Here is a 19,484-nt window from a genome sequence, read left to right on the forward strand (position 1 = left end):
CCACTGGCCTCACTGGGGCAGGCAAGCAAGCATCATATCCACTCCGAGACCTTTTCATGCCAAGTTTCATCCCATTTGAGTACTGAAAAACAAACTATAAACCATGGACAAAGAGGGTGGCTTTTGTCATGGTATACTGATAGACTTAACTTTAGCAGCACTCGGAGGCACCAACACAAACACAGATATCTCTTTAAAATTGTAAGTGACATGTTTGTAGAACATGATATAAAAATATTTTTCATTCCACCACAGTTAATTTATAAAGATCTTATGGGATAGCCAATAGCCAAGTTATGAAATACAGAAAGCCGTGTACTAGCAGGTAACAAAGTGCACAGAGAGTCCTTTCCCACGATTTAGCACTATAGGACATTGTCCATAAAACATGGTAAATACAAATACATCTTCTCTTCTCTGGCAGAAGCCAAATTAGTTAAAATATTTATGGGTGAGTACTAACAGGAAATAAGATGCCAGTAATTATTAACTTAGCTGTACAGATCATCTTCAAGGCAATAGCTTTAAATTTCTGGCAACTATCCACTGGTCTGAAGAATAAATCCAAAGTGATCAATTTAAAATAAACTACTTCTACTGAAGAAAAAAAAAAAAGATTGAAACATTGCAGCATAGAAAATGTGATGTCTAATGCAGTATGTTTAATTTGTTAAAGGAAAGCAAAGAAAAGGATATCAGGATAATTATACAGAAATGCTGCATTCATTTTAAAGCGAACGAAGACATTACAAAAAATCCTTGACTTAAATGTCTTAAGTCACAGGATACTGCAACTTCTTGCACACAACATGGACTACTGCACCCAGCACCTCACTGACTTCAGTGGTCACAGCTGTACCTCTGTATGAAAGAAATTACAGGATCGAGTCTGTAGGGTCCAATTCATTACTCTTTGAGCAAGAAAATCTCCCACTGAAATCAGGCCATTGAACTGGGCACTTACTGTCTTCCTTAAAGGTCAGTGCAAAGACCATACATTTAAACAGAAGCTGGTGATGACACTGTAACAGGCGCCTTTCTACGGATTCAAGATTTATAGGTCATGGGCATTTATTAAAAAGTTTATTTCTGAAACTCTGTGCAAGTCTCTGTGGGTATATCTACATGGCAAAAAACACAAAAAACAAAACAAAACACAGCAGTGACTCTCAGAGCCTGGTCTACAGAATTGGGCTCATGCTAAAGTGATAATAATAGTTGTGTGAATAATCTCAGTGCTAGCCTGGGCCCACAAAGTCGAGAGCAATGCACCCTAGAAAGTCAAAGGGAACACCTTCAGAAGTGACTAGGAGGTAGTCTTTGGGGTGGGGAGGGGAAAGGAGAAAAGTCAGGGCTTTGCTATTTAAAACAGCATTACGTGGAAGCAGGATACACACTGACATTCAGATGAAGCACAAAAAGACAGACAGTTCCAAAGAGCATTTACAAAGTGGGTCGTTGCTAATAGCATAAAGAATATACCTACCACTCTTTAACCTTTGTAACTTGTGTTTTTCCAGCCCGTAGTAGCACACGTCTCTGTCACTGCCTCTGCATTAAATACTTTTCTTTATTTTTATCTCTTTCACACCTCTCTTTCTTAAATAAATAGTACAGTACTCAACCACAACTATAATTTGGATGTGATTGCTAATGCTAAAGGAACAAATGCTTCCTGTCTACTGTAGGGAGGAAGAGCACACCAGTGGAACCTAATATATCATCCATTTGAAGGTATAAAGAGGGGCTTGAGAGTGGCTAGAGGTCATCAGACAGAGATTTGTACCAGCACACAGAGAGTTCTCTAAACATAAGATAAGCCAATGAGTTAACAGTTAATGGAGAAAGCTATCATAGGAAATGTAGACATGCTAAGTGACCATTTCCTATAAATAAAATACATCTCACTCTCAGCTTTAATGTCTTACTGAAGTAGGTGTCCATTTCCCAGGAACTATTTGAACATAAAATACATAATATTAAGAATGCATATTTGGATTGTATTCAGTTGAAAATGTATTTTTAAAGCTTAACTCAATTCATATGTAGGTGTTTTAAATAAAAAAAATTACATGATAATGTATGCACATTATACAGATCTACTTCATATATTTTAACCCATGCCTATAATACTAATGGCAGCACTCTCATTTTTGGGCCAGGTGCTCATGAATGCAAGTCTTTTACCATCATTTGAGCTCTTACTGGGTTTTTATACCACAGACCTGGGAGAGGGCACTGTACTACTAAATCCTTCACACAAGATACTAAACTGAGGTCCTTTCTGTTGAACCCTGCGCTCTCCAGGAAATTAAAGAAATCATTATACACCTCTACCTTGATATAATGCTGTCCTCAGGAGCCAAAAAATATTACCACATTGTAGGTGAAACCACGTTATATCTAACTTGCTTTGATTTGTCGGAGTGAGCAGCCCCGGCCCCCAGGAGCACTGCTTTATCGCGTTATCAGAATTTGTGGTAAATCAGGGTAGAAGTGTACTATTCAAAATGAACAATGGATAATCTCAATATTCAGACCAAAATTCCTTCTTTCAGTAAGACAGTTTGTCATATCCTAGACGTTTGGGATCTACTTCTGCATTCATAGGAGTTGCTACATTTATCTATATAGCCATGCACTACCAGCACGGGTGTGCAGTCAGGATAATTTTGGGAGTGCAAAAGTTCATCTGCAGAAATATTTTCAACATGAGACTCAGACTAGAAGCTTTTTGGGAAAAGACCATTGTCTTTTGTTCAAACAGCTCCATGCACACCCATATCACTGCAGAAATAATAAACCAGTAATGAACAAATAGTAATCTTGTGTTATAAAACCAAGAAAGTGATGCCCTCCCAATATGTGACTTTAATTTTCATGTTTAGATGCCCTATATCAAGGCATATGAAGTGGCCATGCTCTACTACTCCTGCCCTTGCCAGTATCTCCTGTATGTAAACAATAAGGGGATTATTGCCAGCAAGCACAATGTTCATCTCTTTCCCTCCTGCTCTCTCTCCTTTCCCCCTCATGTTTTTCATCTTCTCCCTTTCTCTATTTGTCGTTTCTTCCTCTCCTTCTCTTTCCTTTACCAGAGCTCTATCCCTATCTTGTTCTGCCCTTTTCTGGTTTATCTGGCTCCAACCTCTCTCCTTTCCCCTTATCAGCATTACCCACCACACTCCTTCCCCAACAAGCAAATGGTCCCTCCTATCCTGTCTCCCTGCCAGGCCCATCGAGAGAAATTTGGACTCCAGTACATCATGCTCACTGGGGTCCCACCCCGTCCAATTTCACTTTATTTGTGCAGAGATTATAGATCTTTTGGGGGGGCCTAGTACAATTGCTCCCCCTTACCTCCCTCTCATCAGCCCTGCTCCCACTTCACACACCCAGAGGCAATTTCTGACTACCTGAAGTCTGAAAACCCGCATCAGACTATTTTCATTACACTAGACTGCTTTGGTTGATCCTCTATTAATGCTCCCTACCTGGAATACCTCAAGGCAGTGTGGCAGATTTTAAGAGAACACAGCAGTGAATATGGACTATGATAGAAACTGAAAATACGAGGTCCACTAACAGAGTACTGCTTTGCCCTACCAAGAAAAGTGCAACAGCACAGTTCTGGTATCACTACATCTTGACTTATCAGTGTCTTATTGTACTCTGGGGCACTTTGAGTACAGAAGTTGCTATATAATATTAAACGTAATTCTCTACAGAGCTTAGATGCTATGAGGGTCTGTTGTAAAAATTTCAGCAGACTGTAAGAAGTGAATCTTACCCTGATATACTAACACTGCCTTTGTATCCCGTAACTCCTTCTTGATGGAAGGATTATACACTCAACCAACCATGACGACTCCCAATAAAACAAACCAGTCTAATGTATTAATTTGGCTCCATGCATGCGTACTAAAGCCACGTGCCAATATCGACATATTACTGCTGCTCTTTAAAATTACGTCCAAGTGCATATTTTGAACCAAGACACTTGTTTAGATTCTACCTTCCTCATCTCAGTATGGATTAATAGCTATAAATAAATTAAATATAACACATCACTTAAAGTAAAACTAATTTGGGGGATAAAATATATCAAGAATTCCTTCTCTTTTTAGGATATTCTGTATCAGAATTCCAAAAGAGCCACATTCGCAGACACAAACTGTTTCCAACTATTTTTAAAAAAACAAACCAAAATTTGGAACCTAATTCCAGTCCAATAGTCTCCTCTGAGATCACTCTCTCATCCATGGAAGGTCAACAAGCAAAACAAATGCAGAATATGCTATAGAGGACACTCAGTGAAAACTTCAGAGGAAAAAATACATCCTAAATTTCCTTCTGTGCCACCAAACAAATGCGTAGGTTAAAGTTTGTTTTCTAAACATAATAGAGATATTGGGGGAGAGAGAAGGAATCTTAGCTGCTGTATCAGTGTCAAAGTCTCTGCTCCAATTATTAATCAAGAGGGTGCAGATTTGGAAATCTGACATCTCAGCTGGCATTAGTTGTTTAAAAATAGACTATTAAGCCCTCTAGAGATATTATCTTTATAATGAGTCTGATTAGTACCAGGGAAAAAGGAAGCTGAGAAGGAAATTCAAGTATAGTAACAAACACCTGGAAACTCTCTTGAGAATGTTGTATTAGGCTCACTGCAATACAGCTCATCTTATGTAACACAGAATTCATTTTGACAGGAAAACCATTTTGGTTTAAGTAGCTATTACACCTCTTCATGTTTATTTTCAACTTTCACCTGCACCAGGACACCTTCAAGGAAAACTGCAGTATGACTGGCACAAAGCATACTCTCAACAATGGTAATACAGGGCCTGATTCAAAGCACAAAGAAGTCAATGAAATTAGCTATGGTTACTATTGTGTTGCACAAAAGCATTACATGAAGTATTTTACTCCTGTGCAAAATATGAAGTCTGAGAGCAAATTCAGACATGAAACCTATCAACTCACAGATGTAGCTGAAGGACTCACTACTTCCCTTTATGTTCATTCAGTATAGCCCAGAGCTGGAAAGTCAAGTAATATATACTCTTTACCAACAGGTTTTGAAAAAGTAATATAAGCTTATGAATATATCTCCAACTTTCTAACTAGGAAAGGTTAGAGGTAAATGAATTGCTTCCAGTTTTAATGCTGTTACCGACCAGAGTAGCTATTTTGAAGGCAACTACAAAGCCTGATTTATTGTGGATGATGATGATAGAAAAACTTTCTGACTATGGAAGTGTGTGTCTTTGTGTTGGAAAGGATGGGACTCTAAAACTAAGTTCATATTTCAGTTATCAGTGATCGTCTCATGTTAATGTCCCAGGTTGTGTAGTCGCCATTGCAGGCAAAAAGTTAGTGCAAGCTATAAACATATATTGGCAATGATTTGTCTTCAATTGAAGTCAGTGAGAACTTTGCCATTGACTTCAATATGAGCAGCAGAAGGTCCACAAGCAGGAAAAAGGATCTCTAAATGAGATGAGAACCTTTCTGAAGTAATGAGAGCTGCAAAGAGATTCTATCAAAGGCCAAAACTCTCACTTACTTCAAGAGGAGCAAGACACGACCCTATATGTTAAGTATTTCTCTCCTTCTCTTCTTGTATGCCTGTCTTCCGAGGTCATTCACTGTTAATCTTTCAAGACATATACCCATTATGATCTTTAGAGTACTGTAAGTACTGTAAGTGCATTCTTATGGGTTTCTTATTTTGCAGTTAATAGGTTGAGAAAATAACTCTTACTATTGTTGATTAGGAAACCCCTATCCCCATACTAAATGATAAAAAAATTATTGAAGAAAAACTTGTGGTTTCAAGAATGAAATTAGTCATGTTCCAACTAGTTAAGCTCGGATACAGTTATACAATGTTCAGTCTCTAACACAATTGTGATGGGTAAAACTCAATATATGTCTCTTTACAACAAACCCGCCTGCCAATTTTGCCAAATTATCTAACAAAGTCCTTAAAAGACTTCATTGTTTTTCTAAAGCACAATTTTCATTAAAGAAACTTAAATATTCAAGACATACACAAGAAGTTTTCAAAACAATATTCAGTTTGTGTGTGTTGTGCCACATTACACAGGTGACATTTTTTCAATAGAGATCAAATTTCTGGCAGTTATTTAACAGATTCTGCACCCTCTTAAATGAAGAAAAGGTATCGCATCAATGTCCAGTTTTGCAGAGATTTTGAGATGTAACACTAACCTAACAGTTCTAGCTCACAGCACTAGCAAGTGAAACTCTCAAATGGCTAATGGATGTTTATAAAGATTCTATATATGCCATATCTGTTCTGCCCATATTTCATTAAAAGGAAGCTGCTTAAAATAAAATGTAATTTTGTTTCTTTAGCACCTAAACTTCCTGAATAGAACATATCAAAGTATCCCATGACAACAAAACCAGAAGTTCAGTGCAAAGATTTTTAGACTGTATTTTAGGCAGCTACTTTAAAACTTAATACTTAGGAACTGATTCTGCTCCCAGTGACGTTATTGGGAACTTTGCCATTGTCTCCAATGATAGCAGACCAAGCACTCAACTAGCAAGTCTTCCAAAAACAAAAGCTAATATTCTTGTAATCCTAAAGTTGCCATTTTATATTATGGAACATTTTCTGTAAGTCACAGAACACCTTCAGTTACGAAAATAAACCACAAATGGATGCTAGTGCACTGGACAACATTACCCAGGGAGTACAGCATTTTTGGAAAGTATTAATTCAGATCAGACGATTGAACCATTAAGCAAAATATATTTTAATGGGTACAAAGGTCAAGATAGTGCAAAGTGGCACTTATATAACTTTTCTGAAAAATAATTTCGCATGTATAGTTAGAAGCGCCAGCAATGTTGGACAATTTGTTTTTAAACAGGATACTTATCTCCTTCCCAGTGCATACATTTTATTAATATGTATTTACCATGTTGCCTTTGCTGCTAGAATGTTTTATGTCTGTATGTCATCATTCAGGGCCCAAACCAGTTCCTTTAACCAAACAAAACTGAAATTAAGGTTAAGACTGCAGAATTGGGCCCATAACATTTACATGTAAGCAAAGTCATTACTAGGAAAGTCCAGTCTAACCCTTGAAGAGCTCCTTCTCAGATGTTAGTTTCAGGAATGCTGCTGTTTTCTCAACTGCTCATTAGACCCCCAAATAATGGAAGCAAAACACACTAATAATTAGTTAACTTCTTATTATCCTTTCAGCAACTTCAACATTGTATTAAGTACAGACTATAAATGAAGAGCACAGGAATAGCTTTGATTTACATAAATTAAAATGTTTATTTGGGGCTGACTTTTGTGTGTGTGTAGTTTGTAAAACAACTCGTTTTGTAAAAAAAAAAGTTAGGTAGAAAAACAAGTCTGTAAGCAAAATCTCCATTTGAACTCAATTCCCACCCACATAATCTGAAAGGCATTTTTGATGTAAAGCACAACGCTTTGAGACATTTTTGAACTATGTATTAACGGGCCATCACCTCACCCATAAGAGAAGAGATAGCTGCACTGTGTGGTTCCATATCTAGTTTAGTTTGAGATCAAGTGTAAGGAAATCTGGCTGGGAATAGACCTAGTTCTCTACCCAGTTCACAAACTTCCTCTGCACATTGAAGCACTTTTCAGTGACTGGCACATGAAAAAGCATGTAGGTCTTGTAATTGCATCAAATAATTTGCAGGCAGTCCAACGTGGCCTTGCTAGCTGAAGCATTTGCGGGTCCCTTCGCTCCCCAATAGGCACAAAGTGCAAAGAAAAAAAAATAATGTAAACTCTTTTAAAGAACGAACCAGCAGCACATCGGGGATTTAGTTACAGGGTATTATAATTTGTCTTTCGGCTGCAGTGGAACCCCGTTGTCAGCAGGGGGCGCTCTTGCACGAAGCAAAACAAGACTAACGTTGTTCCACTGACTATAAACTCGAGGGCCCGCTCAACAGCGCTTACAGTACGTCTGAAGTGGTAGCTACTAAACAGTAAGACTGTCAATAAATCGTACAAGCTTTGAACATGTTGTGAGTCATAATATAAAAATAATCCTTGTAGCCTATATCGCAGATTATTAATTTGTTGGATTTTTCCGGGGGGGGGGGGTGGCGAGGACAGGAGGCACAAACCTGAGCCTCCCAAAATCCAACCCCCCTCTGATTAAATGCATTTATTCATAGATTTCCATGGATTTTTTCACTCCCCAGAATCTGCATGCAGGTTTGGACTGGTAACATTTGCTGTAGCAGACAGGCAAAGGCAGTGTCTCGTAATGCCAAAGAGGAGAACAAGTCCTTATTAGGTTTACAATGCACACAAAGAGCAGCAGGAGATTTTGGGGGTGGAGTGGGGGATGGGGAGTACGGTTGGTTGATCACCGGTCGGGGAGTACCAGCCATTGCACAATGTGACCAGATGAGAAATAATCAGACATTTCTCCCCCAACCCCCAAGCTTATTACCACAATCTTCAGGAGAGAGAGAGAGGGGGTAAAAAAAACTAAATACTCACCATATTGACTTCTGATACCATGTCTATGCTGGCAATGTCTATGTTCATGCCAACAGCCACTGGGGGACCTGCAAACCAACGAGATGGTCCGCAATGTGATCTCTAAGAACTTAACTCATTCTCACCAGAGTTATCAAGACTAATCAAAGGACGATATGGCACGAGTGTTGGTAACAACAAACCAGGCTCTCCTTTGATACCTGGAAAACCCTCCGTTTGCAGAGTGTTCACCCTTTGCCTCCGCCGTCAGCTGTAGGGACATTTTATGTAACATGCACACACGTGTTAATAACGGGGGCTCTATAGACACTAGTTATATAGACAGACACACACAAATCGATTATTGTATTAACTAGTTCGAATCGGTACGTGGGGGAGGGGGAGAAAAGATTGGACTGCACATTTTAACTCCTTCTACTCGACACATGCGACAGACAAACTGAGAAAAAAGAATCTCACCTGAGATTCCAATGATTTATACCCGGCTCTTAAGATTGCTTCCTGGAGTAGTACACACACATTCACGCACACAACTAGTTCAAAGTTGCAGCAAACATTGGGTTAAGTGTCATTTTCTGTATCAGTTAAGAGCATATTTTGTACTCAAAAATAGTAACTGTGGTCACAGACACATTAGGCTCACTAGAACAAACGCTGGGTAAACTTAAGAGATTTGCATTTCAATAAAGCCAATTAACCGAGGGTTTAATTATGGATTAATAAATTATCCGCACACATTCTCACAAATGAGCCCAATTACAAATATACAGCTTTCAATGGTCGCATTAAGAGCATCCAGTGCTAAGAAAATTGAGTAACAATTGGCTTAACTTTGGGTCAGCTTGAGAAAATGGCAACATACACACCAAAGCAGCAGCACCCACAACACGTTGCAAAACACACACAGAAGCTGCACAGCCTGAGTATGGAACAGCTCTTATTCAAAAAGCAATCAAATTACCTCCAAAATCTGGCCTCAGGCGAATGTCATAGCCTTTCAGCAGTCTATCCACGGTCTCTTTTACCAGCGACATATTGCTAGGGTCATTGACACTAAAAAAAACAATAATACATATTTCTTATATCTCAGAGCCAATCTCCCCATTCGGGGAACAGTGGCATACAGGGCAATTCAAAGTGAAGGGAAAGATGTCTCGCTCACTTACCTCTGTGCACACACCATTGCTATTATTAAGAAGAATGACCAAATTCCAAAGTAGCCCCTTTTCCGGACTCTCAACATCCCTTTAGCTTTTGATATGATTTAGGGTTTCAGTGAAGAGGAGAAGAGATCCAACTTATTCTGGCCAGTGCAGTAATTCTAATGTGAGGCGCATGCGCACGGCGTACCACAACATCAAAAGGAGCAGTGGTTGCTGCTGGAGATGGAGCAAATTTCCTTGCCGGAAAAAAAAAAATTAAAGGGGAAGAAGGAAATGCATTATTTAAAAAAAAGAGTCATCCCACAGGAGGATCGAGTGTATTTTTTGTCTTTTTGTCAGTATATTACAATATAATATAAACTGCAGCAAGCAAGGAAGTTTCAGGAGTTGCAGGGTACGGCAGTTTTGCAACCTAGCTTAAAGTGGGGCGGGCATGTGCAGGATCCGATTAGAAACAGAGGGGGAAAGAGGTTTAAAAGAAACTGGGGCTGCAAATCGTGCATACGGTGTGAGAGGCAGACACGAGGGGTAGCTTAACTTTACGCTCCCCGGAAACATCAGTCTACGTGAAGAAAGGTGAGGGGCAGAAAAAAGGGACCTAGATTTGCAAAACGGGGTGGGGTAGGGGGGGAGGGAGGGAGAGGGTTGAGCCTATGGTAATCTTCCTGGGGGAAAATGAAATGATGACGAACCAGGTTCTTGTAAGAAGGGATTCGGATGTTTCCTACTCTCCTAGAAGGAGCTGTTCCTAGGTCAGAGGAATTGGGGAGGGGAGAGAGGGACTCGCTTTATGACGTACCAGCCAGGCAATTCTGGAGATTTATAATATTATAAGGGTGGCAATTACAACGAACGTCTCGCTTTTATGTTCCCATTGTATTTTAGCGTGGCTCCTAAGCGTACAGCAATGGCTGGCAAGGATGGGCAAGTGTGGGGAGGCGGGGGGGGGGAGGGGATCATGCTATTTTTTCCTTTAGCAGGGAATGCAAATTCCTCAGGTAGATTTAGCCTGGCCACGGAATGGGGTCGGGGAGCGGGATACCCTGCAAAGAAAACTAGGCTTTTAGTGACCATTCCATACCCGGTGCATTTCCACTCACAGACCCTCCTTACCTTTCTGAGTAAAACACCAGAGCGGCTGAAAGGCAGTGTTGGGCCGAATTAATGCTTCGGAAGAAAGCGGAGACGAGCAGAAAACTGATTTGAGGATGTTTTTGAGTGACATTTAAATCCTGAGCAGGAGAGAGAGAGAGGGAGGAGGGAAGGGGGAGGAAAGAGAGGACTTAAATTATTCCTTGCAAATCTGCCCGCTGCTGTAGCTCCTTTTACACCTCCTCCTCCTCCAAATACCCATTTGGATCCGTGGATCTGTGTTGCTTCATTGAACGGATCTGGGGTGTGCACGCGTCCTCGCCTTGCCTGGATTGCACAGCGAAGGGAATTAGGCAGAGACACTTAATTCCTCAGTTCACAAAAGCAATATTTAATTCGCTGCAAGGGGAAGGCAGGGAGGGACCAGGAAAGAAACAAGGGTGAGTGTTGCACAGAGAGAAAGATGTGAACCGTGGCTAAGGAACAGACGCTTTGAAAACCTCCGATTTCCCCTCAATAAACGTTTAGTCATTCCATTCATAGCAAATGACAGGAGCTTCAGGCTGGCTAAGCCCCCCTCCACCCAAAGGGGAATGGTTTGAAACCTCCTACCCCCCTTCTCCACAGACCAAAGCCCGCTGCCTGGTGAAAGGCCATTTCACATGCATGCATATCACGGTCACCAAACAAACAAACTCCTCCAATCGCCTGGACGAGGGATGTTTTTTTAGATGTATGGATATATTTTATAAACTGAAGCAAGAGGTAGCTGAGCCCCGCGTGAAGAGGCAGAGCACAGTCCCCGGCCTCCCTGGGCATGCACTGCATGTAAAAACCAAACCCGCTGGAGGTGCAGCCGTGAGAATTGCAGAGCTGCGGATGCAGCGTGCGCCAGTCAGCTGTAGTGGCCCCCGGCAACGCGCGAATCCCGGCAGCGGGTCCCGGTTGCTCTTGGCAGATTGCTGGGAGGGGAGCCTCGCTCCGGCTCCTTCCTCCAAACCAGTTGGGGCACGAGCGAGGAGGGCTGGGTGGGGCCCGAAGAAGAGGACCCGGGCAATAAGATGCATGGGAAGAGGGTGCAACTGAGGTGGCATGGTCTAGATGTGTGGTAAGGGAAATGGGTCAGTTGAGGAGAGGGATTATAGGTAGTGAGTGCAGCTGTCCGAGGAAACAATGGCAAGGATACAGCTGAAGAGAACTGCATCAGGAAGGCGCATGGGAAGGGGGTACACGGACCAGGAGTGCAAATGTGCAGGCCTTGATTGCAGGCAGATGGTAAAAGCACAGATACTATGTGGGAGAAGGGGTGCAGCTTAGGAGACTTTGAAGAAACAACAAGGATGCAAAGGAGGAAAAGCTGAATACATGAGAGGTAGAAGTAAAGGCCAGCATCCATTTAACAAAATTCTGCAGGTATGTTTAAAAAAATGCAATCAATGTTCAACTACTGAAGGTTAGTGAGTGGGAAGGATCAGAGTCAAACCTTTTAGAGGGTCAAAATATCTTCCACCTGCCCTTCAAAATATTCCTTAGGTAACACAGATACCAGTTTACCACAACCTAGTGCAGTGGTTCTCAAACTTTTGTACCGGTGACTCCTTTCACATAGCAAACCTCTGAGTGTGAACCCCCTTATAAATTAAAAACACATTTTTCTATATTTAACACCATTATAAATGCTAGAGGCAAGGCAAGATTTGGGGTGGAGGCTGACAGCTTGTGACCCTCCATGTAATAACTTTTTGACCTCCTGAGGTGTCCTGATCCCCAGTTTGAGAATCCCTGGTCTAGTGCATTCCACAGGCAACACATGCAGATCTACCTGTCTGCTACACTCACACAGTAAATCATATTCATAGGAAACAGGTAGGACTGAGCAGTCTACCATGGCAACCCTCAAAAGTCATCCCCAACAAAATAAGCCTTTGTGTGAGATCTGTGTATTGTTTGTTTTTGGTTCCTTTGAAAAATATTAGACTCAAATTACTTTTGAAGACCCAGAGTAGGGGAAAAAAAAGAGGTAATATGCTTGCTAAGTGGACTGACACTCTTTCCTATTATGGCAGTTGGAGTTATGGCATAGGGAGAATTCATACATATGAACGCTACAAGGTTAACAGGCTAGAAGAGTTTTCAGGAGCTCTGAAATGTCTTATTTATGTATTCTAAAAATAATCATGTTTGAGTAAAAAAATTTTTTAGCAATTTGTCACACTGCAATGCCCTTTTTTTTGCTGTTCAAGATTGAGAAATAAGATTTTTTATTTTTTTTTTAGTGCTTGATGGATGCTATGTTAACCAATGAAGGTATCTGTTCTCTCACAGCTGGGATGCTTCACTTTCAAAGCACTTGAAAAATGGCCCTCAAAGCAGGTAGTGGACATTCATTTGTACAATGAATCCTGTAGTGTCAGATATGTATGATATGCATTTCTTTTTTTCTGCAACCACATGATAAAACCTGCAGTCTGGTAGTAAAAGGCATTGATTGTGCACTTTTGTCCTCACCCATAAGGATTTACATTGGAACCGCATCTGACATTTTAAATTCCTATGTTATTTTCAGCTCTGATTTTACTATTATATTGAACTGTTATTAAGATATTTCTTTCTTTCCTGTCGAAATGTGAATCAGATAAAAAGAAAGATCTAAGGCCCAGAGCTGGCAATATTCAGTGCTGGATTAGGGAAAGATTTATAGTCTAATACCATGTGATATCAGGGCTAGAAACATAGGAGTCAAGACATATACAGAAGTGAATACAGTTCTGTACAGCAATGTAAATAGCGTTTGTACTCAGCTTTGGCATTTGAATAGATAACAGCTCAAAACAGTGACATCCTTACACATAGAAAAGTTTATTTTGTTTATGTTTGTTATAAATATCAAATTTAAAACAGTGATACAAAACTGTATATAAAAATAAAGTATGGACAAGCAGCTAAAAGCACCAGAGGGGTAGCTGTGTTAGTCTGGATCTGTAGAAGCAGCAAAGAATCCTGTGGCACCTTATAGACTAACAGACGTTTTGGAGCATGAGCTTTCATGGGTGAATACCCACTTCGTCAGATGCATGTCTGAATTCACCCACGAAAGCTCATGCTCCAAAACGTCTATTAGTCTATAAGGTGCCACAGGATTCTTTGCTGCTTCAACTAATAACACTTTACAAAAACAGAAGCTACTTAAGTTTATTTTAAAATCTAAGAACCTGACGACACTGTACAGTAACCAGGGGCTCAAGATCCCTATGTTCACACTGACTTCAGTGGAAGTTGAAGGTGCACTGTACCCCATGGGATCAGGCTCTAAGGCAAGTTGGCCTTTCTATTGATGTAGAAACTGCATTGGGATGACCACCTCCTCCTCATATGCAGACATCAGAGCTCAATGGCCAAGTTCCATATCCAGAAGATGAGTTCTGTATAAAGGGAGGCTATGCGTTATAAACTGCCATCCAGCTGTGCCCCACAGTCACATGGATAGGAAAACCAGCCAGTCAGGTGCATAGCTGTGGCTACTCTGGACAAGCCAGACAGTAGCCTGTTGAGCTAATCAGGGGTACCACCAAACAGCTGATCAGCAGCAGGAAGAGACAGAGCGAGGCTGGGGCCTTGAGGAGGGAGTGAGGGTAAGGGTGAGGCCTCAGGGGAAGGGGCAGAGTGGTGGCAGGGCCTTGGGGTGAAACACCCCGGGGGAAAACTACAAGTTGGTGTCTATGCTGCACTAATGATGAGTGGCCAAATTCAGCTCCATGTTGACAAACTGAGTGTGGTGACTGCACTCCCAGACCATAGATCACTATTCAGCTAGAGCAAACATGAGGGTTACTACAGATGTAGGGTCTGCTCCCCAGGAGATTCCTGATAGTTTTTGTATCAAGGTGGAACAGGAAGAGAGATTTTCAGATGCTCATTTTCAAGTGAGGCCAGTACATCAGGCTATGGTTGAGTTTTGCTCCTTACAACTTTTGCAGTGACAGCTAGTTGGAATGGCAGCAACCATCCTTGTGCACAGATCAAGGTGGGTCAGATTGTTTAGATTGAAAGATGCAACTGTCTTGGTTTTACTAAGATATTAGTGGAAATAAGTGGTCAAAATGTCCATATCTTGACTGAGATTCACTTCAACCCTATGGAAATAGTTTCCTATGTCAGCAATACAGATGTCATTAGCATACATACTTCTCAGTCCACGTTCCAGTAAGGTCATATGTGTACATATTGATCAAAAAGGGGAACCAAAATTGACCCTTGTGAAGCCCTTTGCAGAGATGTTTAAGGTGACTGATTTTCTGCCCGACTTGCAGGATATAACTTCGGTTAATAATTTTTCAGATGAAAATTATTCCATGTTGGCTGAAGGTGTGGTTCAACAGCAGCTTGTCAGGCAGCCTGATGTGCCACAGAATGTCGTAGGCTGACATCAGGTCAATAAGGGCTGCACCAACTCAAATGGTTTTCTATGTCTTAAGTCAGAGTGCCTGATCTTGGGTGCATCGTCCCTTCATTAATTCATCTTGAATGCAAGACAGCTTAGGATCGACTACCTACTTGTGCAAGCACCTGGATTGGCAGGCATCAGTCCTACTCCACTGATATGGTTAAGGTCTGGCATCTCATGATTCTGCAAATTTTATACCATAGTGGAGACCACCAGATTGCCAGACTTCTGGAAAGACCTGAGATATTAGACTTTAAAAACATGACGATTTTGTGTATAAACAAGGTATTGTAGGTAATTTTTAGATGTTATGACTCCCTCTAATCTCTTTACATTTGTACTCGTGGTAGCTAAAACACCTGGTTTCACAGGCAGAGAGATGAAAAAATTAGTCCCCATAAAATGTTAACTCTCTAAAGCAATCTCTTTTTTTCCCTGTAACATATATAGAATATACTGTGCTGTGAAATAAGAGTTTTGGGCCAGATCCTCAGCTGGTATAAATCAGTGTAGCTCAATTGAACCTAATGGAGCTAGAGATATGCCAGCTTACACCAGTTGAAAATCTGTCCCTTTGTTTCTTTATTCAGGGCTATGCCACTTGTGAGTAATAAGTCAAAGGCATGCTGACAAGACCCTTATACCTCTCTTCACTATCATGTTTACACACACACACGCCTGTACAAGTGCAGTTTCCCTCTTTCTTGGCCTTTTCACTAGGATGAAATTATAATACTTCCTTCCCTGACAAACCTAGGGACGCACCCCACCCATGTACCTATTCACTACACCAATACTGACTTGGACTCTAAATACATTCTATGGGTGGCACACCTGAGATCACTTATTCACTGATGCTTTAAAAACTCCTGCACCCCAATCTGGGTCTATGCTGGTTATGTACTATGTAAGTAACTTGTGACCCTTCTAATCTCTCATAACTCAAGCCTGACCCCAGATATACAGTACCTTCCTTTTTAACTTGTGTAAATTTGATTTTAAACATTAGCTTTAATATTTTTTTAAAATCTGTTCTTATGAGTTTAATATCAGACATATTCCCTACCATCTGATATGTACTTTGTCTTGGGGACTGAATATGTCCTGGAGCCATTGCAGGTGAATGTTTGTGATGATCCATTTTAATAAGTCTTTTCCACCTCTAACTTCTCCAAGATGAATCTTTACTGAATTTAAATTTGAGTCAGAACCTGTCTTATTTTACGTGAACATTAAAGTTGCAATGTGTTATACCACTTGGTTTTCTTTTATCATTTTATGTTTGAAAGTTGAACTGACCAATCTTATGCATAAATTTGGTCTGGTAAATTGTTCAGAGAATAAGTAACATTAATATAGTGTTCACTGTACTTAATTGCAGGAGGAAAGCAGGGACAGGGGACCAAAGAGTAGATGTTAATTAGCTTTTCTCTGTATGTAGAGTTTTGGTAATTGGAACTCAGATTTGTTCATTCTAGGACAAACTGCATATTATACTCACAGAGTTAAAATAGTATGTAAGAGCAAAACCCAGGTCATGATCCAGACTATTTTATAAGTGAAAAGGACAGGTAGGAAACATTAAGGTACTGAATTCCTGAATGTCTTTTAACAAACATACCTTTTAGCATTGCCTGGGATCAATAGATGTTAGGTGTACATTGCACTAAGGTTTTAATACAAAATTAAATTACTGATAATATAAAAATGGAAGTGAAATGGTTGTGTGAGACATCCCCAAATGCTCTGATTGCAGAAAAGTGTCAATTGTAAGGAATTGGAGCAAAATGCAAAACTTCTGGCACCTTGAATTATGACAAAAGGAAATCTAAAACTCTTATTAAATCATGAAAGCATAAAAATGTTATTTCCTTCAAAGTGGTGGAGTAAATATAATTTAGTGTAACAGGGATGTAGACAGCAAAATTGAAGTTCCACAGTCATTCTGTGTTCTCAACTTGAGGAGTGAGCCCCACCTCAGAATAGTTTCCACTACACTGGCATCAGATTTTGCCATCAGAGAACCATAGAAAGTTGCACTGACTGTGGATATACTGTGCTTCCTCATGTCACATGTGCTCTTGCAGCTGTGGTTAAAGAACCTTGGAAAGCCCTCTGGTCCAGAGAGGCAGGACGGGGAGACTATCTGTTGGGGGTGGGGAGGGATGTGGGAAGTATGTCTGAGGGTGATACCGGGCAGGGAAGAGGGGTTTTGGTTGACCAAGTAAGAGCTGTTTAATGGAGGGTAGGGATGACTGGGAGCCAGAGTAAGATGAGATAGGTGGAGTAACTGGGTAAGAGCGGATTAAACCATTTAAGAAAATATTTTAAAATAGGACCAAGGACCACGGGGACAGATGAGAGGCCATTTCAGAGGCCAATTTTCCATGTTTAGCTTGTGCCACCAACTTACCTTTGACTTTTAAAGGCAAGGAGACCAGGGCTGTGAAGATAGAGGAATTGTGTAGGGCAGAGAGGAAGGGTAATAAAAACATTTAAGAAATATAAAAATCCGTGAACCAATAGGACGTGTGCCAGGATCACCTCACTTCGTGTGTGTGTGTGTGTGTCTTCATTGTCCTGTCCCTCAACTGGTGTTTGTCTTGGGCCCCAGCCCTGCAATGTGACCTGTGTAGGCAGAGCCTCATGACTACATTGAGTCCCATTTAAAGTCAGGGCAGTTCAATAGGGATGCAGGGGACTGGCTGCATGGATTGATTGCAGCATTAGGCCTTCATTAGCAAGGCAGGATCTTGCCTTCTTACATTATTTTAGAGCTCCCAGCGCAATCTTAGGTACTATTATAAATAGTAAATGATTCTGCAAATAGTTAGAGCCGGTTGGAAAATTGGGATGAAAAACAGAAGTGAAATGTTGTGAATTTTTCTTTTCTTTTTTTCCCCCAGCCAGCTCTCAGGTGCTGTCCACTTGTACATGTCAAATCTTAAGACTAAAACAGAAGTCAACCACCCAAAAGATTTTAGCGTCTGTGTTTTCACAACACTCATTTCAACTGGGAAAGTACATAGAGTTCAATCTCCCAGAATCACAAATGGAATCCCCTTTATTCTGAGCATTATAAAGTCTCCTGCTGAATGGAAAAATTAGGAACAGGAGCCAGCAGAGAAGGTGGGAGTTAATCCAAAGAAAAGCAAAAATTTTAGCATCGATATAGACAAGAAGGGGGAAGAAAAGACCAGGATTAGGGATACCAGGGTATGGCCCACAGGAAGGGGAGGGTTTGATGGGGTGTACCAGCCCTGCATTGGGCCGCCAGGGGCGGACCAATCATTGTAAACCCAGGAGGCCACGCCCCCTCTTCCCTGCTGCACATGCGCCAAGTGGTGAACTCATTTAAAAGGAGGCAGCCCAGGCCAAGTAAGGGTGGCAATGCAGGAGGAAGGGAGTACGCTGCTGGCTCCTGCAGAGGTACCTGCAGCATCCCTGGTGGTAAAGCCCAGGGACCTGGACTACCCGCCAGATGACTCACTGGCTGCGTAGACTGCCGAAAAGAAGCCAAGCCACCGCCCGTTGAGGAAGCTGCCTAAACTATGCCTCAGCCCAGAGACATGTGAGGCTATAGACTGTTTGCCTTGCCCCACCCTGCCCTGGGGTTGCAGCCTGTTTGCTACTTTGCCCAGGGGGCTAATTCCTCAGACTGTTTGATTGTCTGCTGCCCCAGCCAGGAGGCTGCTGGGCTATAGACTACTTGCTTGCTTTGCCCTGATCAGGGGGCTAATTCCACAGACTGACTGATTGTTTTGCTGCTCAGAATCCATGGATACCTCTTTAGGTGACCCTGTTCAGGGGCCGGACCACACTTGACAGAAGTCACCTGCTTAATGGGGAAGCCCATGATTGAGTGGCAGAGCAGGCCACCCCCATACTGGATTGATGGGGGTGCCCCAGCTTGACCAGCAAGGCCCTGCCTGTCACAGCGGGTCATTCCCCTAACAGAGCATTTCAAAGGGTGTCCTAGAAAAATGTGGTCGGAAACTACTGTTTTAGGTCTCCAGTCAAAGTAATTTCCCAGAAGTGAAATAATCTGTGTGTCTGAGAGGTCAGGCACAGGATCAGCATAAAATGTTTGCGCTGTCCAGATACAGACAGCCCTCTAAAAATATGTATGGGGGAGCCTGAGCTCTAGGAAATCAAACATGGAATATGGCTTGACCCAGAGTCTGAAATGAAAAATGCTTCCTGATTCACTCAATCTAATGTATATAGCACTTTCATATATAGATCT

At 41.4% G+C, this 19,484-nt stretch overlaps 1 protein-coding gene and 1 long non-coding RNA gene across 7 annotated transcripts in view; one reads left to right on the top strand and one right to left on the bottom strand.

Annotated features, from left to right (window-relative positions):
* Positions 1–9,927, bottom strand: part of GABRB2 (gamma-aminobutyric acid type A receptor beta2 subunit) — a 278,489-nt gene extending 268,562 nt beyond the window's left edge. For 5 of the 6 annotated variants that reach the window (XR_004001666.1, XR_004001665.1, XM_030573204.1 and 2 more), the window contains exons 1-3: positions 9,706–9,793; positions 9,501–9,592; positions 8,540–8,607 (exon numbers count right to left, since the gene is read on the bottom strand). Coding sequence is in view for 4 of the 6 variants with exons in the window: in XM_030573204.1 (XP_030429064.1) it covers positions 8,540–8,607; positions 9,501–9,592; positions 9,706–9,782 (237 nt within the window). In the remaining 2 variants the exon portion in view is untranslated. Of the gene's footprint in view, positions 1–8,539; positions 8,608–9,500; positions 9,593–9,705 lie in introns of all 6 variants that reach the window. The other variant, XM_030573200.1, reaches the window with a different exon arrangement.
* Positions 9,928–10,042: 115 nt separating this feature from the next.
* The window catches only part of LOC115656455, a 79,233-nt gene continuing 69,791 nt past the window's right edge, over positions 10,043–19,484 (top strand). Inside the window, exons 1-2 of the long non-coding RNA XR_004001667.1 lie at positions 10,043–10,278; positions 13,071–13,167. This is a non-coding gene — a long non-coding RNA (uncharacterized LOC115656455). The remainder of the gene's footprint in view (positions 10,279–13,070; positions 13,168–19,484) is intronic.

Source organism: Gopherus evgoodei, chromosome 8 (assembly GCF_007399415.2).
Source record: "Gopherus evgoodei ecotype Sinaloan lineage chromosome 8, rGopEvg1_v1.p, whole genome shotgun sequence".
In the NCBI taxonomy this organism is placed as follows: Eukaryota; Metazoa; Chordata; order Testudines; family Testudinidae; genus Gopherus; species Gopherus evgoodei.